This window comes from Copidosoma floridanum, unplaced genomic scaffold (genome assembly GCF_036245765.1).
Source record: "Copidosoma floridanum isolate Cflo_tuat_1 unplaced genomic scaffold, Cflo_Japanese_pri ptg000014l, whole genome shotgun sequence".
NCBI lineage: Eukaryota > Metazoa > Arthropoda > Insecta > Hymenoptera > Encyrtidae > Copidosoma > Copidosoma floridanum.
This window is the reverse complement of record NW_028321891.1, coordinates 9,210,519-9,231,456: the sequence shown is the minus strand read 5'-3', so window position 1 is coordinate 9,231,456 and position 20,938 is coordinate 9,210,519. Positions and strand designations below refer to the sequence as shown.

At 36.0% G+C, this 20,938-nt stretch overlaps 3 protein-coding genes across 3 annotated transcripts; all 3 read right to left on the bottom strand.

The window, feature by feature from the left end:
- Positions 1-5,405: 5,405 nt before the first annotated feature.
- Positions 5,406-9,153, bottom strand: LOC106635913 (cytochrome P450 4C1-like). The gene is made up of 13 exons (XM_089592135.1): positions 9,096-9,153; positions 8,849-9,040; positions 7,737-7,846; positions 7,577-7,667; positions 7,324-7,509; positions 7,151-7,247; positions 6,966-7,074; positions 6,563-6,662; positions 6,382-6,488; positions 6,197-6,265; positions 5,959-6,127; positions 5,636-5,815; positions 5,406-5,575 (listed from the first exon to the last, which is right to left on the bottom strand). The coding sequence occupies exons 1-13, from the start codon at positions 9,151-9,153 to the stop codon at positions 5,406-5,408; spliced, it is 1,638 nt and encodes a 545-aa protein (XP_089448261.1).
- Positions 9,154-9,470: 317 nt separating this feature from the next.
- On the bottom strand, positions 9,471-11,880 carry LOC149374773 (cytochrome P450 4C1-like). Its single transcript, XM_089592134.1, has 11 exons — positions 11,739-11,880; positions 11,478-11,672; positions 11,218-11,403; positions 11,054-11,150; positions 10,868-10,970; positions 10,693-10,801; positions 10,479-10,585; positions 10,326-10,394; positions 10,072-10,240; positions 9,816-9,995; positions 9,471-9,637 (listed from the first exon to the last, which is right to left on the bottom strand). Exons 1-11 carry the CDS (start codon positions 11,872-11,874, stop codon positions 9,471-9,473), a joined length of 1,518 nt encoding a protein of 505 aa, XP_089448260.1. The 5' UTR covers positions 11,875-11,880.
- A 2,900-nt stretch (positions 11,881-14,780) lies between these two features.
- On the bottom strand, positions 14,781-18,516 carry LOC106635925 (cytochrome P450 4C1-like). Its single transcript, XM_089591804.1, has 11 exons — positions 18,332-18,516; positions 18,073-18,267; positions 17,809-17,994; positions 17,647-17,743; positions 17,473-17,575; positions 17,295-17,403; positions 17,069-17,175; positions 16,924-16,992; positions 16,672-16,840; positions 15,135-15,314; positions 14,781-14,944 (listed from the first exon to the last, which is right to left on the bottom strand). The coding sequence occupies exons 1-11, from the start codon at positions 18,483-18,485 to the stop codon at positions 14,781-14,783; spliced, it is 1,533 nt and encodes a 510-aa protein (XP_089447930.1). The 5' UTR covers positions 18,486-18,516.
- Positions 18,517-20,938: the final 2,422 nt, after the last annotated feature.

The following is a 20,938-nucleotide window of genomic DNA, read 5'->3' as shown; positions in this document are numbered from 1 at the left end:
AAAAAAGCTTACATGATGCTTGCTGAAAGAAACTTTTTTTTACGGCTACAGAGCTTTTCTCCTATGAAATAAAAGTACGAAAAATAAAAACTGTAGTATAAAAAGATACAACGAGAATACAAATTTCTCAACTGCAACTTGGCTCTTTCACTAGCCATGTCCGACTCGTTTTGCTTTTTCTACTTCTTACGCTTCTTTGTCTTCTTTCTTTTCTTTGGGGACTTTCACCACTCATTTTTTTTACCTTGTAGTTACGATATATAGTTGAATACTTTAGATGAAAGTTGTGAAGTTACGAAACATGAAACGGTGACTACATTGTCAAGCCCATTTTTTTTAATACTCATGAGTTTTCTATCAAGAAATATTTTTGTAAATATAGTTCCTTAAAAAAACACCTTCATTTTCTCTCTCCTAGGCGTTGATTATCTTGATTACGGGTTTTCTTTGTAAAAACGAAGAGAAAAAACGATTGAAAAATAATAACAAAATTTATTCAAGACACACTGTACCACACTAGGCTTTCGATCAAAATTCTCGACACACCGAGTCAACATCACACCGAGCCATCAAAAAGACTGGAGGAACGAAAAAGACGGAAGCAAAGGTGCAAAGTGATCACACGAAATTGAGCAGTCGCTTCTTGACACTTTTATCTGTCCCATTTTCTCCTCTTCCCAGCCACGCAAGGAAAAAAAGTTTTATTTGCCACGGAAGCGTTAACCCACATATTGACTACTGTCCCACACATTAGGAACATCAATCCATCACTCACTTCCTTCATTCTCTTCTTTATCCACCAGCAGCGAACACATCAGGGACCAAAATAGACTAGATGGCTTAGAACACTATTGCGATCCTTCTAACTGGATTTTCTTTATCGTTCAGCATACGACACCTTTGTTATATCGTTCCTTCCATATGTTTCCATTGGCTCAGTGATTTTTCCAGATTAGACAGAACTCCGAGAACAGGTTTAATGAAACTCCTGTCCAAAACAACGAATACAGGTAAGTTCTTCAACGAACTTGGCTCCTCTTTATTTCAACCTCCTAAGAATCATCAACAATTCCTACACCTCAGACTTTCCAAAAACTCATTTTCAAGTTCAACCATATCCCAACAACACATATCACATTTCCCCCGATCCCGTGACCAAGAATACGTTTCAAAAACGCGTATTGTAAAAAGCCCCACACGTCCAGCTACCTGTCCACCCTTGCCGCAACCGCTAAACCCTACCCTAGTCTGTCACCAAGCCTCGTTCTCGACTCTCATCTTTCCCGTCCCAGCGCGTCCTCTATAAGCCCATACCTTTTCCCGGGCTTCCACCAGCCGCAGATATAGGGTAGTAAAAGGAGGACGAGGAAGCGAGCGACCCACGGGAACTGCCACCGCGGCTTTGGCAAGCATAATCCAATTTGTGTGTCCCCGGCACCGAGGAGGGGCGTCACTTTCGCGCGACGTGCCGGGACTCGGCGATGAAACAACAATATTGTTTTTCTATCTCAAGGCAGGGACGCGAGCGCGCAGAGACCGATGTGGTTCCCCAGCCTCCTTCGCCACGTTCTCGCTCCATTTTTTGCCCCCACCCCCCTCTTTCATCCTTGTCTTGGGGTTTTGTCTGCTCGTGTATATATACGGCACGTCTCGGGGCAGACAAATAAAAGCTCACGTATCACGATGTGTTTTCGCGACGGCCCTTATTAAATTGTATCAGTCGTGTGTGGCGGATGTAATGAGCGAGAAAACTTTGCTACTCCGGTGGTCTCATGAACAGCTTACCCTTCGATGTCACAATTTTTTACTCTACTATTGAAATATTAGGCAAGAATTGATTTGGCATTTGGGCATATAGTTGGGCCGCATAAATTAGCACGGGTAACATAATGTTTATGCAGTCGATCCGATATTAATGACAACGAGGGTCGAATCAAATATCAATTAACAATAGAAGTCGCAAAATCAGCATGCGACAAACGCGATTGATTGGTATTTGAATTAATGGCGCCCTGTTAACCGAGTTCCTCGTAATATTGCCATCGCATCGAGACAAAGCGGTGGGGTTGTTACGTATTCATAGCCATATGCGCCCGTGTTGAGCTTTATTTATTCATGAAAGCTACCCTATGATTCGCTAAGCTGTTTTTGCTACGGTTACGGCTGCGGACTGAAATTAATTCATATGGATTATTATGGCTCACGTCAATGTGAAAATTAATTCCCGCTTCACTAGCCAACGTATACGTATTCTCTTCCGTACGTTTGCATACATTTGTTTTTTTTTTTTTTTTTTCAACCGTCAACCCTGAAAACATCTTTGAATCATCATAAGAAATAGTATCTTTCTCTGCTAATAACTTTGTGATAATATTTTAAGATCAAAGTTGAGCATGTAAAACTTTTCGCGTTTTATTCGAGCCATAAAACCAAGGAAGTAGGCCGAGAGAATCTTACTAATTTAGCTGTGCTTCACTCGCCCCGAAATGACGGGGCAGGAGATACACCGCGTCCAGCAAAATGACCCAGTAAAGCTTATCACGGAACAGAAACGACGATTCTACGAAGCTCGACGCACGAGACGCGCCGTCGTCGTTGTTCGTGGCAATAAATGAAATCGTAAGGGATATGTTCCGTGTCGTACGGAGCCGACGTCGAGTCCCTGTATACCCTCCCTTTCCATACACCAACCGGGACGTCTCTCACTTTCTCCCCCAACTTCTCAATCCGACGTCTTCCTTTGTTCTCCCTCTTCTTTTTCCTCCCCTCCCCTTTGAAAGGCTTGTTTCTCTTCTTTGATTTCTCTTTAATATCACTGCCAAGCTTATGCCGACTTTTTTTCTTTTATTTCTTGCGCATTGGACCTGCCATGTCGGACTTCTTATTTGTTTCCTCTCTTACGCGCTGTGTATATGAAAATGTGTATTATCCAGATGGGTAGAACAATAATAACAACCATTCTTTCAATGAAGTATTGACACTTTTTTTTATTTATTTGAGATTACAAAACGAAGTATTATCCATGAAGCAACTAGAGTGGTAAGACTTCTCCACCTTATCCATACTCAGGTGAAAACACTATAAAAGTGATAACTTCTTTTGAGGTGATATATAATGAAGCATTTCACCCTCCAAGTACAAATAATTCAAGTAAATATACCAGTTGGTGGATATTGTATTCAAGAAAATCTTATAAACAATATAACAGAGCTATCATGCGCATTTACGGCGCAAAAATCCACAATTCAAGGCGGGGAGCCAACCCTCCCAGGAAACCCAGAGAATTAGCCGGTCGTTGGCCCTTAATTGAAGATTTATTCGGAGCCTCGTAAAAGCATGGTACATCCCCATCGATCGATCTCCTTGCGAGAGAGAGAGAGAGATAATTTGTACCTCGCCGCAGTTGAGAGGACTCGGCCTGCCACTAAGACTGCATGTCGCCCTGTCCTCCCCTTTTCCCCCCTTAGAAAAGACATTCTCGTTACGTGCCAGTGGCTAACCCTCTTGTACGGTGTCTCGTGTGTATCTAGTACACGCGTCTACTCGAGATTCCGATACGAGATTGGGGGTAAGAAAACGCAGGCTACGGGGGTTGGAAAAAACGGAAGGAGATCGGAAGAGAAAGAAGAATATTCCGTGGGACGTGCGTATTGCTGGGGATTATCCGGCGTATCGAGCAAGACACGCTGTTAAAATAAAGCCCGACCGAGGGTAGGTATACGAGCACGTGTAACAAAGGCTTCCACTGTAACGCCTCCACCATCTTCGATGTACGTCTATACATCTACTGGTAATAGCCCATCCGGGGGGGGGGTGGCACGTGGAGTAGGCTTACGCCGGGGCTGGAGCTGAAGTTTTTGGTAAACTGCTGCGCCGAGCTCCTCGTGAAGGAGGAAGAATCATGGATCCGGAGTGGCCCGGGGATTTTTGCTGAATCGAGGGCTTCCCTTGAGTGGAATTAGAAAATTTATCGAGTGGTTGGAACTGGTATGATAATTCAGCCTCACGGACGGAGGAGTGGCTCGTTTATCACAAACAGCAGTGTGAGCGCTCTCCTTTAAATTTTTGTTGAAAAATAAGGTTTTCAATCGAGTCAAAAGGAAGAAAAAAAAACATCAATCGAGTTCCATACTGAAAGGTCCTCGATGCCAATGGGGGAGCGGTAGAGGGAACATGGTCATTCAAACGCTGCAAAGAGGGTACACGTCGAGGGTGGGGCGAGAGGGTAGTGGAAACAAAATACTTTTCTTTTGCATTAACCCTCGTGCAGACGTACTTTTAGCGTTGGAACGCGCGAAAAGAAAAAAAAAAAAAAAAAAAAAAAAAAAATTCTTGGCTAAAAAGAAACGAGCGAGCAAGAAACGACCGGTCTATTAGCAGTTTCTTACGGAAGCGAGCGAGCCTTCAAACGGCATTCCTATTGATACCCGAGAGAGAGAGAGGAGGGTGCAAGTAACTCCCGCGTCTTCTTGACTAGTGTGGGGGAGACGCAGAGCGAAGGAAGGAGCGTTGCTAAAAGAAAAAGTGATTCGAACGGCTAGCGCTGGAGTGGCTGCGGAAGGGCGAGAACGAGAGTGAACTTTATGGACCAGGAGAGCGCAACGGCGACTCTCTTAAGGGTGTATATGGACCAACCCTTCGTCGAGGGGCCCTTGAAGTTCTCGGGGGCAAATGTAAAGCTCCACGGGAGAAAGAAAGAAGTGAAGGCTACAAAATCGCGTGAAATGCTTGTTTTTTCTACTTTACCCTCGTGAATTTTGGGTGAAAACGAAATTTTGAAGCTCAGACACAACCTCAGTGGATTTGGTTACAGAAAAAGTTAAAGAAAACGATTCGCTGAGCTATTTTTTCGTAGGTACGGGAGCTCCGAGTTGAAAGCTCGCAAGGGGTAAGGACACCACCCTGTAAGCTTGGTGGCGCCATCTATTCGAGCTTGCACCAACGATCCCACCCCATTCGTGTACCTGTTATCGGCTACACGGAAGCTCTCGCGCTTCCACCCTTCAGTTTCCTTTCGCGAATACTTTGACCAAAAATAAAAAGATGTACGTCATTTCAGCTCAAATCGCACATGGATGATGGGGTTGCAATTACGCGTGTACGGGGCTCTTGTGTGAGTGAGAAGTCTTTTGCGTTGTGCAGGGGTGACAACGACGATTCACGGGGGACTCGTGTCTTTGATGGGAACTGAAGTGCCCGAGTGGCTCATCGATCCGTCGGGGGGCTACTGCTGTAGGGGCTTTAATGTTTCAAAACGCTGTGGCTGATGGTCTGGGCTTTTTGCATTTTATCAACGTCATAAGCTTGCTTGTATCTCGTATTTTCAAGTTTTATTAAAATAACAAATCAGTATACAAAATAGTCTTATGTTTAGTGAAATGATCTAGTTCTTGGATGCTTACGGTTTATTTTTTTTTCTCTATTTGTATGAACTTTACGTAAACAGGCTCAGCCGGCCGAAGTATCAAGTCGGCTGTCAGTTGCATGTCTGCCAATTTGGTGACTGGTTCCAAGCGAAAATTGTACAAGATTCTTCCTATCAAGGATTTCAGCTCGTTCATGGCGAATCGTTGGCCTGCAATATTTTCATAATTTACTTGGATGTTTAATCTGAGAAAATGGCCAAGAATGGTACCTATGCAGTTGCGAGGTCCCGCGCTGAATGGTACGTAGCTGAAAGCGTGGCGGTTCTGCATGTTTTCGACAAGAAATCTGTCGGGATCGAATTTGTTTGGATCTTTCCAGAAATTTGAATCCATGTGGGCACCGTATATGAGAATCATAGCGTGCGAGTCTTCGGGCACGAGAGCGTGTTCTAGAATTTTTTTGTAGGAATTCAAAAGTAAATTTATTAAAATTTTTTATTTATTTAGTTTTTGTTAATATTATAAGACGTCGTATTACATAAAATAAAATTAAAATTTCTGGACGAAATTCAGTCAAAGTGAGACAACTTACTCAGTTGCAAGTCTTCAGAAAAATAACGAAATATTATCGCTACTGGCGGGTACAATCGCAAGGATTCCTTGATGCAGCGTTCAAGGTAGTGTAGGTCTTGAATTTGATTGAAACCTAGTCGTCCACCGTTTCTATCCGCGACTTCGAATACCTCCATTCTAGCTTTATCCTGTAAATAAATGATCTTTTTATTAACATGTACTTGTATAACAATATGTATCATCACCATATTTTTTACCTGACATTCTTGATTTTCAGCCATCAACATTAAAATAAACATCATTGCCATTGCTGTGGTGTCATGACCCTAATTTTTTAATTTGACGTTTCCAGTTGGTCGATTGTTGATGTATATGAAAAAAAGGTTGAATCATTATCATGTGATTCATAATGTACAATCTGCATGTATGATTCAAATGTTACTTCAAATGTAAAAGTGTCAACTTCTTCTTTGATTCCTGCATCATCAATTAAACCATTTCGCTCTGATAGTAATAAAAGATCAAGCATTGCTAACCTTTTTTTGCCACCTGCAATAAAGTTTCGATGATGGTTGTAAAAATGAAGCTAATTACTCAATCTTAGAAATTTGAAAATTAATTACGCATGTATATGTCACTAACTGCTTCGTCATCTTCGTCATTGAGTTCTTCTAAATATTTGCCACCAGTACGGTTGTGGTACTCTCGTCGCTCTTGAACAATCTATCAATTTTCATGAATTACATTTTATGAAATCATTAATTTCACAGACTTTAAATGCAAATGCCTTTGATGTGCTTTAAGATAAGAGGTAATCTCTAAGTAAACATTCTAGCATGAGTAATTTTAGTTCTATGAAAAAAAAAAATAATAATAATTTAGAAAAACACACAGCAGCATCTTTTGCAGTTGAAAGCTGTCTGCAAAATTTATCTTCGTAGAAAAAAAAATCAAAAGTGAAGTTCGTAGCTATAGTATTATAGAAAATGGAAAAATATCAGAGAAACAACTCTTTTACAATCCAACCTTATCTGTAAAATTGTGAAGAACACCAAGTGCTTGTTTTTGTTCACGGCTGATTTTCAAAAAAGGAAATAATTTTAACATCCAGTCATGTATGTAGGGTCGTGGTATTCTTTGAGTAGAAATACATTTTGTTAAAACGGTATTACGAATAAAGCCAACAGATACTTTTTAAATTTTTTATTTACCTGTACACTGCTATGCTGCCCAGCTTATAAATAGCCTTTTTATAATCTTCCATAATTTTAGGATCCAACTTATCTAAAGCAACACCCAGTGCGGCCTCTATAGATATTCAGAAATTATTTAAGTGACAAGGTTTTGAATGAATTTATTTTTTTGATAAATATCAATGACTCACCGCAAATAATATTCAATGTAAATCTTGAACAAAATGGCACAAGAGATTGCACTGATTCTTTTCCGTCTGTTTGTAGATACTTAATGAGACTTTCACCTTGTTCTTCGGTGATATCCATGTACTTTTTCAAAATATGAAAATGAAATGCCGGTGTTAAAATTTTCCGTCGTTGTCGCCATTTTTCACCTAAGCTTCCAATTTTAAAAAATGCAGTAATTATGAATCATACGTTCGTTACACTTAGTAGTTTTACCTCCACTTGTTAACAGCCCTGTTTTTAACCAAGGATGAAGATATTTGTATATCCAACCTTTCTCGATAACCTTGTGACTCGGAAATAAAATCTAAAATAAAATAATACTGTATGCAGTGGTATTTTAGTACAATAATACAGCTTCTTGATTAAGTCAAACCTCTAAATCATCGGGATGTCGAATACTAATAACAGCCTGAGTGGTTGTCCATATTCTAGTAATAGGGTAGTAAGTATCGGACACTTTTTGTACTATATACCACAGCTTTTCTAAAACAATTTTAATCGAAAATACTAAGTTCTGTAAAATAAGGTTATTAAAATGCTTGCACCTACAAATGCTTTTTGAATAATTTGTAATAAATTTTAAGCCCCTTGATTTTTATAATCGTACAATTTTTGGACACAGTCAATAATATGTAGTCATTTTTTATAATTATCTATTTGATTAGAGTATAAATTTTGCTTTCACATAAAAAGAATTCACCGATAACGATAAGAAACGTAAAATCAGTCGTCTTGACCATTTGGAAAGAATAATTATTTTACTGATATAAGTTTTATCTTAAGCCGTTCGCGTATGCAAAATAAATAACACATAGATTTAGATTTAACTTTATCAAAACAGTTTTAAATTCTGAATTGTAAAAAAAAAATCTTCAAATTGAGGTCAAAGCACTGATTACCGGCAACTTACAAATACTATTGTTATGAAAAAAAATGATTTTTAATCGTAAGTTAATGTATGGCTTATTAAATAACAACTCGTTAATGTACAATACATTCAACTAAAACAAATATAAAAAATTTTAAATGACCAAGTATGACTATCATAAGTACTTATGACTTATTGAGTAACAAATAAACTACTTCAGTTAACAATACTTTATTTTTTTTATAAACTTACAGCCCTAAACAAGCAATTTTTAAGTATAGTAAAAGTTAGATTAGGTGAATATATAAAAAGACTAAATACTAAACTTCACACAGTTTAGTCGTTATGTCATAGTTTTTTCGCCATATTGCGCCAAAAGAAGGATTTTTTCTCTCGCATCACGGGATGAAAATTCCGTCTCTCAGCTTAGGATTAGTAAAAAATGCTATTAAAACCACAGGAGGAAACAAAGAAGACCTCAGTTCATAATTTAATTTTTTTCTCCTTAGGTGAGTAATTGACGATTATTTCTTGAATGTTCGAATGTTTTTAGTGTTGTCAAAGGATGTGTGATAATCACAAAATTATAAACTTAATGTTTTAGTTTGAAAACTCACTTGGTGAGGAAATATCAAAGGATAGCATATTTCCAATTATTGGAAAAGAAAAAGGTCCATGAATTTTCTTGGCTATCCTTCCTCTTCTACCAAATCGAACAAAGCAATGGAATAGAAGCACTCCAAACAGGATCAGTAACAAGATATTAGTCATCTTTGTAACTTTACACTTTGATACGCTTAAACTTCTGTCTAAAAATTGACGAAGATCAAACTCTAGAATTTTCGATTCACATTGAATACACACGCCTGCGAAGTTTGGAACATGACTGGTGTTTCTCAACTCCCAGCACAATCTTCGTCATTTTCATCTACTGTTTTTGGAGTAAAAATATCTTTAAAAGCTATCTCATAACCAGTGACTTATACTCGCTCAACGATTTTTTTAGCAAAAAACTAAAAACTTGATACTCCTGGTCCATAAACATTCTTTCGAATAAGGAGATCTGAAAGTTACTAGTTATGCAAATAAAGATCCGACTTTTTTATTACAAAGCCGTACAAGTAAAATAAAATAATAATAAAGCTGCAGGAGACAGGTTTCTAATGATTGTATGCTTATTGTTATATAACAGTTATTTATATTTCAATTAAATCTCAGCTTCTACGCAAACTTATATGATTAATAAGGATTTATTTTTACAAATTTCAAATTGACTGGATGTGCTGGTCTTAATATAAGGTCGGCAGTAAATCGAACGTCACGTAATCTATCAATCGGTTCCAAATAGTAATGATACAAAACGCGTGCAACTACAGATTTCAGCAATAGCATGGCAAATTTTTGACCTGAAAATCAAAGAAAATAAAAAATTTATTATCTTTTTTCATATGAAAGATTTGTTGAATAAAAAAAAAATATCTATGCAACAACAATATAATGCGTGTAAATAATAACATAAGGGTAAAATGAATAGAAATTATCTGACGACTTGAGTATTCTTTAGAAGTAAAAAAATTTAATTACCAATGCAGTTTCGAGGTCCAGCACTGAAAGGCAGATATGCGAATGGATGACGTTTTACGCTACGTTCCGGCAGGAATCTATCAGGGTCAAATTTTTCCGGTTCTGGCCATAATTTTGGATCTCTGTGTAAATCGTAAAAAAAGCATATAACATCAGCACCCGCGGGAACAATATAGTTTTCTACAAGCAAAAAGTTTATAATATTTTAGTATATTAAAATGATATTTTTATTGATAATCATATGTAAAATACATACTTAGCTGAATATCTTCTGCCAGATACCTTATTATATTTGGACCTGACGGATACAGGCGAAGTGACTCTTTTATGCAACGCTCCACGTACGAGAGTTCTTGGTTGTCGAAAACGTTAAAATCTCCGCTATTTTTGTTTACTGACTCAAGCACTTCAGCTCTAGCCTTATCCTAAAAATAAAAATATTGTGTTCACTTCATTGTGTACCTATTGTCAAATTTAAGACAACTTGGCGATTACTTTAAAAAAAATTACCTGCGCATCTTTGTTCTCAGCAAGTAACATCAGAGTAAAAAGCAAACCCATACTTGTTGTATCGTGACCCTACAAAATGTTTAAATAATTTATACACATATAAGTTTTATTACAATTTTTATGTCCCAAGATGGTAAACTTAAATTTGCCAACTTCAAAAGTTAATGTATCAACTTCCTCTCTGATGCCTTTTTCATCTATTAAACCTTTTTTTTCTGATAGCAGTAAATGGTCAAGCATCGCTAACCTTTTCTTAGCTCCTGAAATGGCCATATATTTTAGGACTGTAGATCGAAATCTTTATTTTGAATAAAAAGTAAAAGTTTATTTTCACTAAATTTTATATCTAGGTTTTTTTTTTTAATACCTATGCTAGTATTGTCTGTATCTTTGGCATTGTTGTCATCATCATGATCAACTTCTTGTAAATACTTATTTTTTGTTATCATGTGATATTCTCTTCGTTCTTTTAATACCTGGAAGAACAAAAGTTGGTGATGAATGAAACACGCTATTATCCTGACATAATTCATATTCCGTACCTTATCTGTAAATTTATGGAGAATTTTCAGAGCATTGATTTGTAACCGTCCAACCTTTATCAAGGAACACATCATGAAATCGAGTACGTAAGGCATCACCGCTCTTGAAAAAAAATTTTTTTAATTATAACACGGAAACTGAACTATTTTCATCTATCTACAACGGTTTTACATATTTTTGAGTACCTTTGGACGACTACCCCTCCAAAGTCGTGAATAGCTCTGGTATACTCTTGTACTTTTTCAGTTTCTAATTCATCTAGAGAAACTCCCATAGCTGACTCTACAAAACACATTTAAATAATTATTTTGATAATACATTTCCACCATTTAATGATAGTTTTTTTTACCACAAATAATATTCAAGGTAAGAGTGGACGTCATGTGTGAGAGTTCCTGTACGGTTTCAGCACCTTCGTTTTGAAGTTTTTTAATATATTTATTAGTTTGTTCACCGGCAATGTCTAAATATTTTCTAAGAATTTGGAAATGAAATGCAGGTGTCAAAATTTTCCGTCGTGTTCGCCATTTGTCACCTATACATCGCAGTATGATTTTTGGTAAAATATTGTATCTGTATAATTTTGATGAGGTAAACTTAAGCTCTAACCTGTACTCGTTAAAAGACCAGTCTTTAGCCAAGGCTCGATGTAACCATAAATATGGCTTTTTTGAATTGCCTTTTGACTCGTAAGTAATATTTCCAAATCATCTGGGTCTCTGATGCCCACCATAGCATTTGAAAAAAACCATATTTTCACAATTGGCTGTTTTGCCAAATCTCTCAATACGTAAAATAAATCTCCTGAAAAATAATAGTAAGTTTCATCTAGATTGAGTTTACTGATCAAAACATTACACACTCACTTACCCGGTGACACGTTCATGTACATCAAATTCCCAAGGACTGGAAGTGGCCTGGGACCCGGAATTTTATTAATTAACCTCCCAGCCCTACTGTATCTTATTGAAATATGAAAAGTTAACAAACACAAGAATAATATCATCAGTATCGTTAGATACATGGTGGACGTATTTTTGCACTGAACAACAAACGTACAATTCGAATTCAACTACACAGTAACAACTGACTTGACTCGACAGATACTACTTTTAATTTCGAAGTTTAAGAAGTACTTTTTATCGCCCGATATTTGCGATGTAAAACCAATTATCTTCTGTGAAGGCTCTGACCTTTGTTGAGAATGAGTGTGATTAAATGTGCATGTGAGTGAACGTTTTCTGTCAGCCACAGAGTACAAAAGTGAGGCAGAACGATTTCTACGGCTTATAACATGCAAGAGAAAAGAAAGTGTCTGTGTCCTTTCGAAGCATTACTTGGATCAAATGTCAAGTTGTAAATCTAACACAGTAATTTTACTCTAACAGATCATGGATTGCAGAAGCAATAACACGTGACACATTTACGTATTTTTCAAAAGTGATCTTAATACTTCTACTTATCGACTACATATAAAAAGAACTAAAAAAGAAATAATAAGTGATTTTCATTTTCATGACATTGATTTTTGCAAATTATCAGTGGACTGAGATTGGTTCTACAGATCATGGTATTTTACAGATTACTAAAATTCTTATTAGGAAAAGAACAGTTTTTTTAGTTAAAAGTTTTTCACACTAAACACTAACATTTTTTTCTCAGTTTGCTTTGAAAATTTTTACCTTTTAATATAGCTTATGATTGTGTTAGATACACGATTAAACATATGATATTTTCAAAGTTTTGAGGGACTTATTAAAATTACTAATAGTTCATTACAACGTGTTTCTAATTTTTTTTACAGATTTGGGCATTTTTCTTCGAGATGCCAATAATTTTTTTTGTTTCTAAAGACAGATATTTTTTGACAAAAGTTTTTTTTGTCAATTACCCTATATGTTTGGTTCAAATGAGTTATTATAATTTCGCTATTTTTAAAAATAAACAATATTGAACTACAGTATTAAATTAAACCTTATACGTATGTATATATATATATATATAATATAAAATCGTATAAAATGACAATATATATATATATATTGTCATTTTATTGTAATCCAAAAAGTAGAATGAAAACAATTACTTTGAATAGGCTGTATAAGTTTTCAAAGACAAAGAAACATCAGTTAAACTTTAGTTTTATCGTATCTCAAGTAAACAGTAAGGCAAACATTTCGATGAGTGACAATTATTCGACTTACTGCGTGACCCAGCTATCTGTCGTACAAAAATGAAACTGCTATCTTACTAACAAATAAATAAAGAAGCTATCTCTCGAATGAAAGAAACAAACAGCCATTGTAATATTGAAACTAAGAATTCAAGGAAAACATCTACTGTCATGGTTTGAGGCAACAAACGATTGTTGTAATAATAAGCAAGGGTGGTTCATCTTATTTTTGGAGGCTATAACCAACTAACTTATTTATGGAAGACCAGCTATTACATTTTTTGATGCAGCAACAGACTATCTCGCAGTGAATAAGTGTCTGATAAAATAAGCCTGATAAAATTTTTTTTTCTGTCTTGGTGTCTCATGAATTTCGTCATATTCTAAAGTCACATTATTTCACACAATAAGGAGAAAAAAGCATCACTAAAGTGAGAGATGAAAAGATACGATATCTTCTTTGAACCAATCAGCCTTGTAGTGTGTCATACAAAGTTTTATCAATTTTGTCATTTCAACATTTACCATGGAGGTCTTGGAAACAGATGAAGAAGCTTATTTGGAGCAACTGCTATATCTACTCGCTTACGACTTGGTGTACCTATGACTTCATCTTGACCAAGGTGAATAATGCAAAAAGGTTACTGTTTAAATTTTTTAAAGATAAAACTCCTATTCTCTTTATTGTGAAAGACCAGCTCTCTCAAAAGGAATAGAGTGATTGTTCTTATAATGTTGGAGCACCAATTTAGTGAATTTGTTTACCAACATTACTGCATAAGAGCTTGAATATTCTACGACTTTGTTTTTTTTCTTGGTTCAACAATCTGTTGTCATATTGTTTTTTATCTAGAAACAATGTTTGAAATTTTTACGAACAATGAATACTCAATTTTTTTCTACAACAGTGACAACATTTAAAGTATAAAAATACTTAATGTTTGATCAAAGTTTGTGTTGACGGTCTGGCTTTATTGTTGTCTAGCTAATAAGAATTACTTCACCACGAAATTCTCTAGTTGTTCACCATCCACTAGGTTGACAAGCAGTAAAGACATAAGAAAACGCGATACCTGGACCAGACTAAACTAGACAATTCTTAAATTTAGTATGCAATAATAAATTTTAAATCGATTAATAGTCAGATTTTTATGTATTCTAGTTAATGCGAAGCTAGAAATACATTGTTATATTAGGTGTATGTAGACTTGATAAGGCTTTCAAAAAAAGAAAAGAAAAAATGTTAATTTTACAAAAATATTAATTATTTAGTGCCATTGAATGACGTCTTTCATTAATCGCATGCTATTGAACTTTTATGAGAGAGAACTGTTATTTCTAGTCAATACAAGGTCAAAAGTGCATCGTAAAGTCGTATGTGAACATGACGAGGCTTTATACAAAATGAAGTAAAACGGTGGGTTTAAAAAAAATGACATAATTAACAAGTGATCTTAAATTATGAATTAAATTATGTATTTATCTTGCTGCCATCGTTTTTTTTTTCAGTTGCACCAAGAATCTTTACAAGACTTTCTTTCATGTTTATTGGTTAATAGAACTTGGAATGTTGGTGTTTTCACTATCCCATTTATAAGAATTTATTTATCGTCACGTAATATAAGTTATTTTACAAATCTTGGACAAAATATTTGTTTATAGACGATATATTTTGTTTGCTACAGTATCTTTGCTAAAAATAAGAGCAAGGAAAATAAGAACCCATTTAATGATGTTGGCTAGTGATTTATTTTTACAAATTTCAAATTGACTGGATGTGCCGGCCTTAATATAAGATCCGTGGTAAATCGAACGTCACTCAATCTATCAATCGGTTCTAAATAGTAATTATACAAAATTCGGGCAACTATGGATTTCAACAGTAGCATAGCAAATTTTTGACCTGAAAATTATAAGATTCATAATTTATTCTCAACATGCATCTATGTATTGGAAGAATTTTTCAAAACTGCAAACTGCTTACATGACAATTTTATGATACATGTGACTAAGTGTGTCATGACACGATTAACTAAAATTTTTATCAACATTGACGTACTTAAATATTTTTTTTTAGTAACAAATTGAATTACCAATGCAGTTTCGAGGTCCCGCACTAAAAGGCAGATATGCGAATGGATGACGTTTTACACTACGTTCCGGCAGGAATCTATCAGGGTCAAATTTTTCCGGTTCTGGCCATAATTTTGGATCTCTGTGTAAATCGTAGAAAAAGCACATAACATCAGCACCCGCAGGAATAATATAGTTTTCTGTAAAATAAACAGATTAGAATTTACTTGCTTGATTTTAAATGTTTGAAATAAATACTATTATAGAGCAGAGTAGTGGTTTCAGGGTTTTAGTCTGTTTTAACCGATTTTGACTGAAATATTGTACATAAAATAATTGAAGAATCAGTTGCAAAGAAATACTAGTTAGAAAAAAGTATAATTTTCTCTTAAGCTTTATTTATACAAAATTTTTTGAAATTATGATTTCAAATTTACAAAAGAGCTTTTTAAGTAAAATTGTTTTTTAATTGTTTTTTTTAACCACTAAAATTCGAAACAAAAAAGTCAGTGATATCAAAATTTTCTCTTTTTAGCAGTGATATGAAATGAAAAACAAAATAACAAATCTAGAATTCGGAATCAACAATTATTTTCGTATTAAAAACGAAAAATTTCAGTCTTAAACAGTGTACAGAGTAGCTGATGTAGTGGGATATTTTGTTAACTTAAGTTTAAATTCAGGTATATCATACCAATGCTAGTTTTGTTGCTTACGATTGAAAACACAGTTAATTATGTAAGTGTTAATATACTTGGTACGAAGTAATGGTGTACTCGATCGACAATAATCAAGTTGATGATGACACTATTTTTAGAGTACACTCCAAACTAAATCGATATTTGATCGATTAAGTTATAAAGTCTAGAGTGTTTTCACACCTAGATAAAATTTCTGACAAAGACTCTAGAAACAGCGTGATTATCAACATTGTGCACCTCGCCGTCTAATTAAGTGGATTCAACATCGGATAACAACATCTGATGACATGATCTCCTATCAAGAATCTTTCAACATTTAGATAAGGAACTTTGTAGAACAGTCATAAGGAACATGGCTATTGTTGAGCTTATGCAACTGTAAATGTATTCAAGTTTACACAACTTAAATCATTTTTATGCAGTTTTATCACAGCTGATAGGAGTGACACAGCCTTCGATTTTCTGCTTTTATTAAGTACGAGGCTATTAAGAGGTTTATTGGTAATAATCTGTGCCCTATATTCTTTATCTCTCCAAACTCTAGATAAAATAAATTTTCAAGTTTACACGTCTTACAATCCAAATTATCACACGTAACGAGTCACTTATCAAATTCTCGAGGTAAACATTATTTATTTGATCAAACATTTAAATAACGCAATTTTTTTTTCACCAAAAATAAGGTCTCTTTTTACGACTCAATTGTTTTTCGTATACTTTAAACTTGGCTACCTTTTACTCGTAGATTATCGAAGTGTTCCAAATTAATGAACTCACTGTGTATACTTATGTAATTTAAATATTATTTTAGCCTGCAACCATTACTTTGCTCTCTTTTCATGTAAAAAAAAATTACTTAGATGGATATCTTCTGTCAGATGTCGTATCACACTGGGAACTGACGGATACAGGCGAAGTGACTCTTTTATGCAACGCTCCACGTACGAGAAATCTTGTTTATCAAAAACATTAAAATCTCCACTATTTTTATTTACTGACTCGTACACTTCAGCTCTAGCCTTATCCTATATGATAAAAAAATATTTTATTAACATGGTTTGTTACTGTAAAAACTACAAAATCAGTTATTACTCCAAGATACGTTTACCTGTGCATCTTTGTTTTCGGCGAGCAACATCAGTGTAAAGAACAAACCCATACCTGTTGTATCATGACCCTAAAAAATATTGGTTCAAAGTAAATATTCTCTTGAAATCAAAGAATACTTAAAAATCAAACTGTAATTTACTAACTTCAAATGTGAACGTATCAACTTCTTCTTTTATGCCTTTCTCATCTATCAAACCTTTTTTCTCTGACAGAAGTAAGTGGTCGAGCATCGCTAACCTTTTTTTAGTTCCTAAAATATTGCGAAGGATTGTTAAGGACCATACATTTAAGGAAAACTCTTCATATAAAATTTTAATGATTAACTAAACTAAATAATTATACATTAAATCAATAATTTTTTTTTATTACCTACGCTGATATTGTCAAAATCATTAGCATTATCACCATAATCATGATCAACTTCCTTTAAGTACTTGTTTTCTGTTATTTTGTGATATTCTCTTCGCTCCTTTACTACCTAAGAAATTTGATAGTTAGTTAATGATAACACAAACTAAATAGTACTACTACAATTAATGTTATATACCTTATCTGTAAATGTATGAAGAATTTTGAGAGCACTAATTTGTAACCTTCCAATCTTTAACAAGGAACACATCATGAAATTGAATAAGTAAGGCATTACCGATCTTCACATGAAATTGTATTTATACTATTTAAAATGCTTGGTTTTGTAACATTTATACATGTTTTTTAATACCTTTGAACAACGACCGATCCAAAGTCGTGAATAGCAGTGGTATACTCGTTTACTTTTTCAGTTTCTAGATTATCTAGAGCAACACCCATTGCTGACTCTATAAAAAAAATTAAAAGTACCTGCATCATGAGTCACTTTTGCCCAAAAAATAATTATCTTTACCGCAAATAATATTCAAGGTGACGGTGGAGGTCATGTATGAAAGTTCTTGTACCGTTTCATCACCTTCGCTGTTAAGTTTGTTGATATATTTATTAGTTTGTTCACCGGCAATGTCCAAATATTTTCTAAGAATTTGGAAATGAAATGCGGGTGTCAAAATTTTTCGTCGCATTCGCCATTTGTCACCTAAGATCCGATATATACAATTTATTTTAAAAAGTATTCTCTCCACCTCATTTGAGAGTAGTAGAAGTAAAAACTCACCTGTGCTCGTTAACAGGCCGGTCTTCAGCCAAGGCTCAATGTAAGCGTAAACATAACTTTTTTGAATTGCCTTTTGACTCGTAAGTAATATTTCCAAATCATCTGGGTCTCTAATGCCCACCATAGCATACGAAAACATCCACGCTTTTACGATTGGCAGTTTTGCCAAATCTCTCAATACGTAAAATAAATCTCCTGATAAATAAATAATGATTTTATCAAAATCGAATTCACCGATTAAAAAGTAACACCCACTCACCCGGTGACACGTTCATGTCCAGCAAATTCCCAAGTACTGGAAGTGGCGTGGGTCCCGGAATTTTGTCAATTAATCTGCCAGCCCTGCTATACCTCATCTTAACGTGAAAAGTAAACAAACCCAGAAATAATATCGTTAGTATGATGAGATACATGGTGGACGAATTTCCGCACTAAACAACAATTGCAAACGTCCAACTCAACTATGCAGCCACGACTGACTTGACTCAACAGCTACTGCCCTCAATTTCGGAGCTTACGAAATAGTTTTTATCGTCCGACACTCGTGTCGCACTACCAATTATCTTCTGCAATAAATATGACTCCTACTACCTACTCGTAAGCGTGATTATAATTGTGCGTAGAAGTGGACGCTTTTTTTTGCGTGCCTAGTGGTAAAAAAAAAGTAGCTGAGTGATTCGTTTAGTAGGCGAGCGAGAAAAATGCTGTTCCGACTCCTCGAAACGTCTCTCTTGGTGTGAATATCAAGTTTCGATCTCCGACGCTGTATGTAAACAGTGCGTGCAATCAGAAATAATAGCACGCGTGCGGTTATTCATTTTCCGTAAGCGGTGCTTGGACCAATAATCATTTGTCATGATTGCACGTAAAAAAGACACGCGCGATATCCCTTCCGCAAAACGCATGAGCTGGAAGGAAAAAAAAAAACGCGGCAAGTTGACGTCTCATACTTTTTAAAACCCAGTGATTCCGCGAGTTGGAGAGGGTTTCCGGAAGGCGAAACACGCAACTCTTGAGTGTAAAAATTTGTGCCCAGCAGCCGGAAGAGGGAGCATCCGCTCAGTCAACACCGTCATCCCTCCGTTCATCATCATCTTTACGTGCGAATTAACCCTCTTCCCAGCTAAACGTCTGGCTCCGGCAAAAGTTTCCAAGTTTCGAGATCGAGTGGGTAGGCTGAGCCTCTCGAGGGACAGGCATCCCTCCTAAATACCAATTAGTGACAGAACTTCCCTCTCCTGGGCCCCGACGCCGTACACTTGGCATTGTTCGCATCCATCTAGCGTTTGAAGGCCAACTGACAAGTTGGCGCGAGGGCCAACGTGATTCCGAGCCGGGACTTTGCAAATATTGTGCCAAAGGAGGCTCCTCCCCTACACCGCCTACACTCGCAGTTTAGCTCTGGGGTGGTGACTGATGCGGGGATGACGGGAGGGAGGAAGGAAGAATGGAGGAGCAGGCTTATTTAACCCGGATTCCTCGAGGGGGATTAAAAATTATACTCTGCGGCCAATTATTTCGTGCTCCTGCTTGTACGCGTATACCCAGTTGTCGTGGGGCGCATCGGTATGCTAGAGAGGGGTGGCTTGTTAAGGGTTTGGCGGGGACGACGTGGTATGGGCCAAAGGGATTTTACGCGCAAGCTTGCCCGGACGAATCTTGGGATTCTATTGACGAAAATTTTCTTTCTTTTGTTTGGTGTGGCTTGGCTTCTTGGCTTCTTTTGTTCCTCTCGAGTGACATCTGTAGTTTTTGTCTTCGCTTTTGTCGATTGATTTGATGAATAATTCGGCCCCATATCTCATTCATAATTCATGGATTTTTTTTTCATCGCCTTTGTCACGTACATCAAGGAGCTTCGCGTTGTGACTTTTGTTTACAAACAGATACCGCAAAATTGTTTGAATAATTTTTAGAAATGAGATATTGGTAAACTCTTCTTGAGTTAGGAAAAATTGTCCTGCCCTTACTTACTAACCAGAGACGAAGTGAGAAAATTTTCACGGAATGGGTCCTTTCTTTTATTTCTTTTAAAATATACTTTTGGCTCATCATTCATGCGTCCATTACCAGCATAGGAAGATTCTATGTGCATATACTTATGCCCAAAGAGAGGACTACTGTCTAAGAGTATACTAATAATGATAGTGCTGTGTCGAATTGCCATTTTTTTGTTTCGACTTCTCACAGCCAGTAGAATGAAAAAAAAAGTTAAAATATTTAACGAGCTACGAATCCGTTGATATTGAATCTTTTGAATCCACCTTGTTGTGTACTTACGTAAAATAAGGTAAAACGATTGCGTGACAATATACGCGTGGAACAAAACAAATGAATACTAATTTAAATAAAGTATTTGATTTTTTTTGCAAAGTAATTAATCGTTTATTCAGATGATTCAAAAAATTACCATTCGATCATCATGGTTTTTTAAAACACAAATAAAGGACATGAGACGAGTTCCTCGTACCGACTGCCGTGTACAATTCGTTTAATTACCAGCGCACGCATGATCATGACATTGCTGCGCGTTCAAAGTCACAGGCTTATTAGCCACATGCGTGACAAGAAAACGTATAAATTAGTTTTTTTTTACGATTACAGAAAATCGTTGGTACATGGTTGTGTACTGGAAACGTATTGCGTAAACAAAATGCAATCGGTTTTTTTCCACTCTAGTGCGTAATGGTAAAAAATGTGCAAGTCAGCTGTGATCATCGTCACCACCGATCCGATATCTTTTCACTTTTATGATATACGCGCCAAGCTGGTAATAAAATTCAAGGGAAAATCAATAGTAGCGTACATTTTGTAGTGGCTCCGCGTTTCATGTATACCATGTCACCCGAGGAGTGATAGGTTTCTT

Coding starts and splice junctions, on each gene's coding strand:
- LOC106635913 (XM_089592135.1), bottom strand. CDS start 9,153: ATGACGAAGATTGTGCTGGGAGTTGAGAAACACCAGTCATGTTCCAAA. Junction 5,816..5,958: donor TTCTGAAGACTTGCAACTGA/GTAAGTTGTCTC, acceptor AAAAAATTCTAG/AACACGCTCTCGTGCCCGAA. Junction 5,576..5,635: donor GGGACCTCGCAACTGCATAG/GTACCATTCTTG, acceptor AAAATATTGCAG/GCCAACGATTCGCCATGAAC.
- LOC149374773 (XM_089592134.1), bottom strand. CDS start 11,874: ATGATATTATTCTTGTGTTTGTTAACTTTTCATATTTCAATAAGATAC. Junction 10,971..11,053: donor GGAGGGGTAGTCGTCCAAAG/GTACTCAAAAAT, acceptor TTTTTTTTCAAG/AGCGGTGATGCCTTACGTAC. Junction 10,802..10,867: donor TCCATAAATTTACAGATAAG/GTACGGAATATG, acceptor TTGTTCTTCCAG/GTATTAAAAGAACGAAGAGA.
- LOC106635925 (XM_089591804.1), bottom strand. CDS start 18,485: ATGTATCTCATCATACTAACGATATTATTTCTGGGTTTGTTTACTTTT. Junction 17,995..18,072: donor CGGCCTGTTAACGAGCACAG/GTGAGTTTTTAC, acceptor ATCGGATCTTAG/GTGACAAATGGCGAATGCGA. Junction 16,993..17,068: donor TTGATACGTTCACATTTGAA/GTTAGTAAATTA, acceptor AATATTTTTTAG/GGTCATGATACAACAGGTAT.